Source organism: Terrapene carolina, unplaced genomic scaffold, assembly GCF_002925995.2.
Source record: "Terrapene carolina triunguis isolate 2854851 unplaced genomic scaffold, T_m_triunguis-2.0 Scaffold17, whole genome shotgun sequence".
Lineage (NCBI taxonomy): Eukaryota > Metazoa > Chordata > Testudines > Emydidae > Terrapene > Terrapene triunguis.
The window spans coordinates 1417228-1430165 of record NW_020664368.1 but is presented as its reverse complement, the minus strand read 5'-3'; the positions used below and the strand labels follow the sequence as shown (position 1 = coordinate 1430165).

Here is a 12938-nt window from a genome sequence, read left to right as displayed (position 1 = left end):
ACAAACCAAGCTGCGTAAACCAGTGCATGTGTCCACTTGCAACAGTCCTTCCAATTGTTTTGGGCACCATTGTGGCACCTATCCAATAATGCAAGCAGTTTGATTTTATATATAAACTACACACAGACATCCACAATGTATATTTATATATAGTGTATATTCTATGTGCACATACTATGCTTGAGTGGTCGCGAGACCGTAATTAAGATTGCGTCAGTTTTCAGTTCATCTCTCTCTTATTAGTTGTGCCTCTCAATACATCATACACATATTTGTACCTGTTAACCTTATGCTGTATTTGGTTTCATCAGTGCTTTGTTCCAGCAATTGTTTCGAGTGGTTTTGTACAGCGTGCATAGTTTGCAATGAGCGTGGGTTGTGCCTTCAAACAATTCTATGACAACAATATTGCAGAAGGCAACCAGATCTCCCTACACCTGCTGATGACGCTATGTGCTTGGATTCCTCTGTAACAATCCAGGATACAGAGGAAAGACATCTCTCTAGGCAAAATAATGAAGTCCAGCCAGTCATCTTGTACCTCATGCCCCACCTCATGAAATGAGCCCTCGGAAGGTGTACCAGACATCAGGTAGTACATAAGGAGGGCCAAACAACTGGCTACTGAGGTACCATTAGCAGGTAAGTAAAGAATTAGGATTCACTTTGGGATTGTCGAGTAACTCTGATGTCTCAGAGATAGGGCTCAGCCAGCTGTCTACTGTGATGCCATCCTTGTCCCTCAGTAACGAACATATAGTAATTTATTGGTGTGTTATTAAATTCTTAATTTTCTCAAGAGGAATGCAGTATGTGTGTCGATGTGTCTGTCTGATGATCTATTTTATATTGTGCTTGTCACGAACAGACCAAGACCCATGGGAAGAGAACAGGGAATGTTAAAGTTCAAATAAAGTTTTATGTTAACATTTCTGAAGTTTGAAGAAGCTAAGAAGTGTCTTGTTTTCTTACTGTAGGAGGATGGCCTGAACTGCGAAGTGTGTAATGGTCAGGATAGATATATTAAGTATCACTGTAGCTTCTTTTGGGCAGGCCTGGAATTGCAGGGGCAGGGACAGGTGGCAATGTTTTCTGCTACCAAAGTTGCTTGCAAGACAGTCATGGGACTACACTGAGAGGATCAACTGACCCAGTGCAACCATAACATCTGGGCTTCCCAGATACCGTAGCACTGAATGTCTGAGCTGAAATAGTGCAGACGGAAGCATTTACAAGACTTACTTGGAGACAGTATAACTGTACGGGTTCTTGGAACAGTGTCTGACAGATGTTCCCTGATACAAAATGATACAGAAGATGACAACATTCTTTAGTGTAGAACAGACTCTTTTGTGCTTTGCTAAGACCTATAGATGAGTTAAAGCAAGCTTCCAAATGCTCTGGTCGCTCACTTATCCAAAGTTCACAGTCAGTAAGCAGCAAGCTATGCAATTTGACTTTCATATAACTTATAGGAGAAAAAAGTTAATATAAATAAAGATGTAAACCAACATTATTCCTGAATACCAGTGATAACTTCATGCCTTCATATGAAGCAAAAAATTAAAAACAAAAAAACTGCTAGCCATTAAAAGTAAACAGCTTAAAAAAAAAAAAAAAAAGTGAGCAAGAAGGGCTATACACTCAATACTCCAAATACTGTGGCAAGGGAAAGTGACATTCAGCACATAAAGGTAAGTTTAGAATCATTTATATGTAAAGCACTTCTCTTCCTTTGCTCTTTGGAGAATTCAGCACATAACATTACAGTAAGTTCCCTTGCATACTGAGAAAAAAGGTTAAAGATAACCTGTATTTTGTATCCCAGTTGCTACAGTTTTATAAGCAATGAAAGTTAAGATGGTTTTAAGATTAAGGCACAGAAATGGGAAACAGAGCCAGGAATAGAACCATAATATCCATGCCAGACATCCTGTTTGACCTTCAGCAAGTCACTTAACTTCTGTGCCTCAGTTTATGCATCTATAAAGTGAGGCTAGTTTCTACCTCAAAGGGGCATTGTGAAGCATTATTAATGTTTGTAACATCTTTGTATGAAAGGTGCTGAAGTGAAAATTATTAAATCATATTTTTCCCTTCAGAAAGAATGATACAGACTTACTGAATACAGTTCTGGTTAGGTAGCATGGACTCATGCTACTACACAGTGCACTTTTTGAAAGATAGCACTGGGTATATTATAAGACATTATAAAGTGTATTGATTTTACTTAAGGCACATTTTTTTAATCTCTCTGCTGGACATTTGTCTGTAGCGGTAGTCATGAAACCACATTTTCCTATCCTAGCACAGTGGTTCTCAACCAGGGGTACATCAACTCATCTAGATATTTGCTTAGTTTTACAACAGGCTACATAAAAAGCACTAGTGAAGTCAGTACAAACTAAAATTTTATATAGATGACTTGTTTATACTGCTCTCATACACTATACACTGAAATGTAAGTACAAGACTTACATTCCAATTGATTTATTTTATATATAATTATATGGTAAAAATAAATAAGCAAGCAATTTTTCAGTAATAGTGGGCTGTGACACTTTCATATTTTTTTTGTCTGGTTTTGTAAGCTAAGTAGTTTTTGTAAGTAGTTTTTGAATGAGGTGAAACTTGGGAGGTACGCGAGACAAATTAGATTCCTGAAAGGGGCACAGTAGTCTGGAAAGGTTGAGAGCCACTGTCCTAGCATGTCTCTTCACAACCGGAGAAAAAGAACAGCCACCTCACACACCAACAAAAATACTGTTACTGGTGAAGGCAAAGGGATATGGGCTGTGATTTTGAGAGTATTGCCTTAAACAGTTGCAAAACAGCATTTTAGTAGAGGATAGAGAGGCAGACAGAAGTTGCAGTGACACACTACACAAAAATCCATTTATTAAAGTACTTGCATGTCCCATTTCAAGGCAGGTTAAAACACTATTGTGCAAAAGAAATTAATCTGCATCCAGAGCACTTTATTAATTCTTTTTTAAAGTTACACACACAAGAAAATCCAGGGAAAACCCACTGCATCTTGCCAAGTTATTTGTTTTCAGCAGCTTCACAATCCAATAAGGTTATTGATAAAACATACCATTAGGCACACCACAGCATTTAAAATTTTTACAGAAGACATACTTGAAAAAGCTATTTTCCTACAGCATGTGAACAATTCAAAGTGAGTTCTTGATTTACCTTCTATAACTGCTGCTATAGCCTTTACCTCGTGGTGAAGGGCCATGTACGAATCTACATGTGTTCCCATAGAGGCAGTTGCCAGTCTTCAGCCAGTTACGGCACTGTGTCTAAGAGACAGACATTACTAGGTGAATTTCACACTCATTTCTGGAAATACCATTGGTGTGAGTGTGGCAGAACAAACAAATGAGTCCACATTTACTCCCATTTATCTGAGATTTCCATCCACCAGTAATTTACTTCATTAAAAACCAACAATGAGCATTAAGTCTGCCAGATAAATTTAGGTTTATAAAAATATTAGTAAATGTACATTGTTACCGCTCCTCACTAGAAGCTGGAACACCACAAGTAATTTGAAAATCTAAAGATTAATATCTTGAACATCTATGTGTGAATGTCTTCTCTTTACCTTTACTAACATCACTAATGACTGAATATTCATTCAGTACTCATGAACAACTCTACCCCACTACTTATGTCCTGGAAGAGATGATGCTGGGGTGGGAAGGAAGAGAACACGTTTACAACTCACCTCTGCAGTACTTCCAGTGCTGGGTCCAAGCCTTTCAAACACACTGGGTCTTCGGGATGTGCTATCGGATATGGTCTTGGTATTTTCCACTGTGACCTTCCTTCTAATTTTTGACATTTTGTACTACTTCAACCAAAAAAAAAAGCAAAACTGTAAAATCCTTTAGTTTGGAGCTATTGTCACTGAATTCACAAGTAAAAAGAATATATTATGCTATAAATTACAGGACAGGTGACGAATAAAGGAATAGGAGAATCATAAATAAATGGAATGTACCTGACTAAAGAGATGCCTTTGATTACTAATAAAATTGGTATAAACTAGTCAACTGAACACTAACAATGAAAGTTTTTAATTTTATTTTATGGACCTGCTTTGGATTCCCCAACATCCCCCTTTGGGAGAACATCAGATGCTGTTCTGCTCATTCAGGCAGCAAACATACAGAACAGCTGCTTTCTTTGGGCACATGTGTTTGGCCATTACCTCAGTGATTTCAAGTGTAAAGAGCACTTTGAATGGTATTTAACCACTCTTTCCAGAGATGGGGTTTGACTGGTAAAGAGGGCTCAGAGTTTGGCAACGTACTTTTCTAAGGAATTCCCATTGCTCCCCTCACTGTTTATGAGAACTTATTGGCAGCCATCCCCTCCTCTCCTCTCCCCTCCCCTACTTAAACCAGCATGCACAATGAGCATGGCTAGTAATTGTATGGCTGTTTGCAACTGCTGTGCTTTAAAGAAAGAATACTGATGTACTTCTGAAATCCTTCTGATCACTAAAAGAACTGAATACATTTTGCAAACAGATACACCTTATGCTTGACAAATCTTCCTAGCCATAATCTGTCTTACCTGGGAGCAAGGAGGGAAGCTATAAGGGGAGAGGAGGATATGAGGCAGGAGAAACAGGCTATAAAGGAAGAAGAACTGAGTCCAAAAAGATTCTCCATTTGTTTAAGCGATATCAATTTATACAGAAAAAATCAGCTTGGGCAAGCCAGTTTGTGTGAAAACAATCCACAACCAGTTTTAAGAAAAATGCATTACGTAAGAAAAAAAATGCCACTGATGTAACCTACATTTTAGATCTGGCACCTCTGACAATGTCTCTTGATTTCTTCACTACACTGAGACTTCGTTATCTGAATGTTGGCTCTTTCCCTGAGTTTTGACTTCACACAATGTTCTCTCTGTAGAAAACTATTCACTGAAGTCCTTAAGCTCTTTAACCCTTCTATAAACTGCAGGAGACAGCTTAGGGCTCTGCAAGAGGCTTTCCCAGTCCCCTGACTATTTATTCAAATCTTTGCTTGGGACATAACATTCTTTCAGATAATCAATGTTCACATTACCACGTTTTTATTGTATGTGCAATGTTGCTACATGCTGTGAGAGAAGTTAATTGTAGGATGTACCAGAGATTAGAAACAATGGTTAACATTTATTAATGATCTGAAGGGTGAAGTAAGACAGCAAAATAGTAAATCTTGCCAGTAACAAGAAGTTATTTAGGTTAGTAAAAACTGTGGAGAATATTGAGGAACTCCAGAAAGTTCTATTGAAGCTAGAAGACTGAGCAATATATAACAGCAAATGAAATGTAAATAAATGCAATGTAATGCACAACGGGATAAATTATTTCAATTTGTATATAGACGATGAGTTCAAATTAGCCCAGTCTTCTGAGAAAAATAATTAGGAGTCATTGTGGATAGCTCAATGTGCAGCAATGGTTAAAAAGTCTAAAGATAAACTGTCAAAGTTAGAGAGTAAAACATCAAGTCTAGACTAGCCCAGCTCCCTTCCAGTTCAAGGTTGTTCCCTACAGTTTACCCAGGTGTTTCGTTCACTCTAATTTAAGGTACCATGCAATTAGATCCTCGGAGGTGGGGGGAGGGGGGGGCGAGAGAATACAGAATATATTAAAAAGGCATTGTATATATTAACAGTAAGACCACACATCAAATACTGCATTCACTTTCACAGGCTTAAAAGAGACATCTGAAACAGAAAAGTTTAGAACAGTACTAAAGACGGCATGGGAAGGGGAGAGGGTGAACATATGAAAGGTGAGTAAAATATATAATGATATATGGAATAGGAACACACTGATAAGGAGTTCCCATTCATCTTGCCTTATAACAAGAATGCCCCTTTATTTTCAAAAAAACAAAGGCAACAAACAGAACTGGTTATTTTAAATTTACTCTTTACTCAACAACTAGTAGACTTTTGGAATTCACTGCCACAGAAAAGTTAAGATGATTGTCAATTTTAAAAGGATAGATCTTTTATAGTATTGTGATAAGAATAGCGTACTTATGAGTAACCTTCACACAAAAATTACACTTTGGACTGTAATTTCTTCATACTCTTTTGAATCAAAAAGAATTTTTAGTTAAATTCCATTCAGCCATTTGAGTTTTCTGAACATGGAAAACGTGTTTTCACACTTCACCAAGTTTTTTTTTTTTAAATGGAGTTTTGTATGCATGTGTTCAGATAACATAAGATTGATTCCATTTTTAAATTTTGGCACGTATCCAGCTGTCAATGAGAATCATGTACTTTGCTAACGAAAAAAAATTGGTGAGACAAACCATTCCAAGCGAAAACAGCATGCTATGAGCGCACAGCATGTTGCTTTCAAGGACCATCAAAGTGCACATAAGAGTCTCAATCCTCTGAAAACAGATCTGAATGGTCAGATCCTTGACCTACAGTAAAGGCCCACTGACTTCCATGGGGATCCATACATTTGAAGCCAGTTGCAGGATCAGGGCCCAGGCATGGTTATCTAGACAGAGACAAGTATATCTGAGAACTAAGTACACTGGAACACACATTTATGAAATTAAGTAGAATGCATTTATTTGAATGCACAATCACTATTTTTTTATTCTTCAACAACCACGGAAATTAAAAGCATAAAATACAGTTGATATTTTACATGCAAGTAGTGAGGGAAATTGTTTTTTGACTATGTTGTGGCAAGAGTAGGAACATTCCCTTTGCCTCCCTCCATATGCACTCTTGTGTAGGCAGAGGGAGGGAAGGATTCCAAAATTTTAAGGGGGAAGTTTTATTTCTGACTCTCTCGGCCAACAATTTAACAGATAGCCAAGAGCAACTGAAATGTAATGTCCCCATAAAATTCAGCAAATTACTTTAATTCTTCCTAGGTTTCTCTAAGAAGTGCTCTTATACTTGCTTGACCACAGTCCAAAAAAATCAGTCCTACAATGATCACCAATGCAGTTCAGACTCCTAATCCCATTTGGTCTGCTTCTGTGTCTCCTCTTTCAACTTTTAACTTGTTCAGCAAATGTTAATTGAGCCCCAGTGAAGATAGAGCCGTAAGCACTCAACAGTTACCAACTCAGTCAATAAATACATTAAATGCACAAAATTGGGAAATATCTTTTTTAAATTAATGTAATTAGAAGGAATAATTGTTAATTATTTATTTCAGTGACATAACTTAGAAACTAAATACATTTAGGAATATTTAGAAGTTTGCAACTTCCATGACATCTTACCACTATTAATGAATATCACAGAAAAAAAATAATGAAAATGGGACAGGGAAATCAATTTTATAATACTTAATCAATTTACAGGGTTAATTGTATTATTTAAACTGCCTTTTTCCCCCTACATGTATATAATATCCAAAGGCGGCACTATAAAAAAATAAGAATACACTATCAACACTATTATACCTTATTCTCTTGTAGATATTTCTATACCACTCTGCAGTACAAAAGGTGGCTTATTATTAATGAAGCTTTTTCAAATGCATGACAGATAACATTTAGTGAACAGAATTCATTGTATTACTATATTGCAAATGAATTAACATGTACTCCCCCAACAATGCATCTGTATCCATTTGTTGTCTCTTTCTTATAGTTAGAGCATAAGCTCTCTGAAGCAAGGACTGTCTTTTTGTTCTGTTTTTTTGGGGGTCCTGATCCATGACTGTGGCTCCCAGGCCCCACAACAATACAAATAATGATGTTTGGGTAATATTTTCCTTGATACTTCTGTTAATGATAATGTGTAACAGGTGGAATGATTTAAATCAAAGTGATTTAAATCAAAAAGTAAGAAACCCTAATTTAAATAATCGATTTTAATGTTGTTTTGCATTTGTATTTTTTAATTATTTTCCTAAAGAAAGGTTGAGTCTCATTAGCTAGTAACCATTAAAATATGTTGATTTCCAAGTAAATACAGCCTTTACAGAAAATTTGGTGCTTCCAGAAGGATACACTATATCTATACACACTTATTTAAGCTGTTACAGTAAATGTTTTGTTATCCAGCATGTTAAAGGCATGGGAAGTGCTGGTAAGTCAAAAATTCCGGTTAACTAAGAGAGGGAGTTTGGATGCAGGAGGGGGCTCAGGATAGGAGGTTGGGGCACGGGACGGGGAGCCAGATCCAGCCGGTGCTCACCTAGGGCAGCTCCCCGCAAGCAGCGACATGTCCCTGTTGCTCTAGACTGAGGGGTGGCCAGGTGGCTCTGCACGCTGCCTCTGCCTGCAGGCGCCGCCCCCGCAGCTCCCCTTGGCCGCAGTGCCTGGCCAATGGAAGCTGCGGAGCTAGTGCTCAGGGTGGGGGCAGCGGCAGCAGGGACATGTCACCACTTGCAGGGAGGGGCCCAAGGTGAACACCGGCCAGATCCGCACCCCAAAATTTCCCCCACGCCCCAACCCCCTGCCCCAAGACCCTCCTGCACCCAAACTCCCTCCCAGAGATACCGCCCCGCACCCCCTCCCGAAATGCCAGTTGCTAGAGCTTTCCAGTTGGCAAAGTGCCGGATAACATAGCTTTTACTGTATATAGTTTAACTTCCGTTTATTTGGAATCTTATTTTTTACCTTTTTATGATGTTAGAAAATGGTGAATAATGCATTTCTTGTTTATTAGATGATTTTTTTTTTAAACTTATGAATTGTGTCAAACTATTTGGATGAAAACAAATTCAATTAAATGCAGAAAGAGCATTTTGTTTTTTTTTAAATTAGTTTAATAAATTACCTTACAGGTACTGAGTATGTAAGAAAAAAGTTTACCAAAACATGTTTTGCATTTAGAACTGATTTATTAAACAAAGCAAGTATTATCTCTAGTTAGTGAACTGAACTGATTGTTTCTGGTCACCATGTCGTTCAAGATAGTCATTGAACTGAACTAGTTGAATAAACTAAAATGAAGAAAACATTCTCTCTACACCTACAGAAGAGACGACTGCTGTCAAAAGCTGGTCTAGTACTTCAACAACTCTGGTTCTCGGTGCTTAGTCAGTGATTTCCACCAGTTCAGTGGTTTGACTTTCTTCTATAGCAAACACGTACTGCTTAATATTTAATTTATTTTAATATATTATAATAAATGTAGGCCTTAATAAAAATTAACATAATTTCACATTTAATTTTAAATAGTTTTTAAAAAAAATAATAAGATGGTATTTAAATAAAAATTAAATTTAAATAAAAATCTATTTTTTATTTTTTTTTAAATCATTGTTTTTTATTACACTCTTGAAGGAGACTACACCGCAGGAGGTGGGACCGAAGCCTGACACCACCCAAACCCCACCACGCAGGGGACAGGGCGGGGGGCAAAACCAAAGCCCCACTGCAAAGCCGAAGTGCAAGGGCTTCAGCCCCAGGTAGGGGGCCTGTAACCTTAGACCCACCACCCAGGGCTGAAGCGCTCGGGCTTGGGCTTTGGCCCTGGCCCCCAGCAAGTCTAAGCGAGATCTGGCGACCTCATGAAAATGGGGTTGTGACCCACTTTGGGATCCCAACCCACAGTTTAAGAATCGCTGCTATAAATAATATCCCATTAGAAAATATGTCTTTTTTAAAATTGAAAATATTTTAAAAATTTAACTGTACACTGATTATGTTACAATATTCTGGAATATAGCAAACTAATGTCATTAAGAGATAAATGACATTTTGCCACACAGAGTGCTAAAAAAAAGGTTAAATGTTGTATATTAATATTCAGATGGCCAATTTTCAGATACATAACATACAAAAACTGTAATGTCTACATAAAAGTAAAACCAAATTACCAGACTTCAAGTTGCAAATGAAAACTTGTGTCTGGCATTTTACAACCCTCTGCTATGAACATGTCTTCTTATTTAAGTTAACTACACCTCTTATTTAACACAAAGCATTCCTTTATCACCTTAAATGTATAAACCAGTAATGGTAAGTAATCGACAGCAATGTGTTTACATTTGTGAATTGGGGTTAGCCAGCTTTTGGTAAAATGCAACAATTCAGTCCCTAAGATTACAGAAAAAGGTAAACAAAAAAAAAGTACGGATGCTGTCTTATATCCATGGTATTTCACATTTTCTCTGAAAAGGTAGGGAGCCACTTCCCAAAACAACTTTTACCAGACTAAGGCCTGGTCTTCACTACGGGGAGATTGATGCTGCTGGGATCAATTTAGTGAAAACCCGCTAAATCAATGGTCAACCCCGTTATTCCAGCTCCCCAAGAAGATTAAGGTAGATCAACCAGAGTCTCTCCCGTCGAGGCAGCGCAGTGAAGACACCATGGTAAATTGACCTAAGCTACATCAACTCCAGTTACTAGCATAACATCTTAGGTGGACCTAGCCCTGTAGTGAAGACAAGCCCTTTGTCTTTAAATGCAACCAGCCAGTTCCCATCACGTTCCATTCAGTAGCACACGATCTACTGTACCGTAGAATCTAGACTTCAAAAGGTCCTGAAGCAGTCCAATCTAAAAAAGCAATGGTCTAGGTCTAGTGAGGATCCAGTAGAGATCCCTAGGTGTGATGCTGGGGACAAAATGAAGAATCTATAATGCTAGTCACACAAGTTCATATCCTCAAAGATATGTAAGCACCCGACTCCTGTTGATTTCAATGGGAATCAGGCACCTAAATGGCATTGAGGATCTGGGTCATCAGTGTACACCAGTGTTTTCAAAGTATGGGTCACGACCCAGTACTGGGTCGCGGAATGTCAGGCATTGCGTCGCCTTGCTGATTAAAATTATAAAGATCGTTGCCATGCAGCAGGAACCTGGAGAGAAGAGAGGTAGGAGGTGGGCTGGAACTGGGGAGAGGCGCAAGTTGGGGCTTGCAGGGCTATTGCAGGCCTTTCTCCCAGCCCCGGAGCTCACTGCTGCCCTTGGGGAGAGAGGGACCCTTCCCCCAGAACTCCATGCTGCCTGCTGGCAGGGGGAAACAAGAGCCCCTTCCCCCGGAGCTCCGTTTTGCCTGCCAGCAAGGAGAGAGAGAGGCCCCTCGCCCAGAGCTAGCTGCTGCTGGTGGGGAGAGGGCTGGGGGGAGTCCTCTGGCCCCAGTCCTGGGGCAGCCTGCCTGCACCCTGAACTCCTCATCCCTGGCCCCACCCCAGAGCCCTCATCCCCCACCCCCGCATCCCAACCCTCTGCCACAGCCCTAAACCCCTTCCTGCATCCTGAACCTCTCATCCCCGGCCCCACCCCACAACCCTCACCCCCACACACCATCCTCTGCCCTACCCTGGGCCACCTCCCACTCTCCTTACCATAGGCTTACTAAGGCTAATGTTCTAGTGTTAGTTATGTAAAGTGGGTTAAGCTGGAATGTATTGCAATATTATGGTTTTATGAAAACTCTAGTGAAAAGATATAATGTTTGGTCACGGGCTTCAACAATTTTCTTCAACTGGGTCACAGGGAAAAAAGTTTGAAAATCACTGGCCTAAACTACAAGTTCTGCATGGGCATCAATGACAGAAGTCTTTAAAGAAAAGGCAAAAGCACCAAGGTTCAGGATTTATGCTACAAGGGCTGACAAGTCCCAAATTCAGCTAAAAAGGCTGATTACATTTCACTACTATCAGCAGACGTGACGGGGACTCCAGTACCCTGAAACCCACAAAGGACAGAGATCACGCGTGTGGGAGGCAATGAGAAGCCCACAACAGGGTTCCCGTCTGTAAAGCATCAACCACAGAAGATGGTAATCATGGTAGGATGGCAGGTCTAGCTGGCAGTTCAAGTGTAGCAGACTCGCTGGTTGATCGGTGCCCTGACCCACAGCTCTCCTCCTGCTTCTCCTCACAGATCAAACCCCCCCCACACACACACACCCCATACCCATCTCAGCGCCAGGGCAGAGACGCCCCCACAGCCTGGGGCCGATCCGCTCCCGCCTACATCACGATCCCCACCCCCCCATCGCCTGGTACAACCCGCACCCCCGACCAGCTACTCTCCGACTCCCTCCCCGCCGGGAATCACCTACCATCGCCCTTCGGCCGCGCTGCCCTCACAAGTCACAGCCCCTCAGCCCAGCGCTTCCTCCGGCGGCCCCACCGTGACCCCCGGCCTCTGCAGCCGCTCTGCCCGGGCCGCGGGGCGCAGGATGGCAGCGCGGGAGGGGAGGCTCTGCCAGCACCGAGCCCCCTCCCCCGCCCCCGCACGGGGATGCGGGGCCCCGCCGGCCTGCTCCTCGCGGCGGTGGGAGAAGGGCCTGTTCCCCGCTCCGCCCCTCCCCCGGCCGCCCAGGCCCGGCTTCCCCGCCGGGGCGCCACACTCACCTGCTCCTTCCGCTGCCTGGCCGGTCCCCGCCGCCTCCTCCGCCGCCGCCCGGGGCGGAGAGGGTGGGAGGGGGCGAGGGGGGAGTCCGTCCTCCCGGGCCTGAGCGCGGAGCCACACGGGGAGGAAGACAAGGAGCGCGGCCCGCTCCGGCAACCGAACGGCGCTGCCCAAGCACAGGGGCTGCCGGGAAAGCAGCGCAACCAACCGGCCGGCCCCAGCGCCGCCGCCGCTGCCGCCGTCGGGAGGAGGAGCCTTGGCTCACCGGAAACCGCCTTGCCGCCATGATCGCGCGTAGCAGCGCAACTTCCGGCCGCGCAGGGCAACGAGACGTCGGGCCTGAAATGGGTGAGGGTGGGGCCTAGTCCGGGAAGAAGAAGAGGGAGGGGCCTGAAATGACGGAGGGGAGGGGCCTGGTCAGGGGAAGAGAAATAGGGTTGCCATCTTAGGGTTACCAGACGTCCGTTTTTCCCCGGACATGTCTGGCTTTTTGGTACTCAAACTGCCAAAAAGCCAAACATGTCCGGGAAAAATACCGCCGGCCGGGCACTTCCCCTCCCGCGGCTGCTGTGCTCCCTACCTTGACTCTTCTGCTCTGTTTAAAGCCGAGCTGCC

The 12938-nt window shown here is 42.1% G+C and overlaps 1 protein-coding gene across 7 annotated transcripts in view; it reads right to left on the bottom strand.

The window, feature by feature from the left end:
* Positions 1–12582, bottom strand: part of LOC112111215 (zinc finger CCCH domain-containing protein 13) — a 57085-nt gene extending 44503 nt beyond the window's left edge. The window contains exons 1-3 of one of the 7 annotated variants that reach the window (XM_026649264.2): positions 12326–12555; positions 3737–3862; positions 3199–3308 (exon numbers count right to left, since the gene is read on the bottom strand). In XM_026649264.2, coding sequence (XP_026505049.1) covers positions 3199–3308; positions 3737–3853 — 227 coding nt within the window. In that variant the 5' untranslated portion in view covers positions 3854–3862; positions 12326–12555. Of the gene's footprint in view, positions 1–1242; positions 1276–3198; positions 3309–3736; positions 3863–12325 lie in introns of those variants that run through there. The other 6 variants (XM_026649235.2, XM_026649304.2, XM_026649386.1 and 3 more) reach the window with 6 other exon arrangements.
* Between the last annotated feature and the right edge of the window lie 356 nt (positions 12583–12938).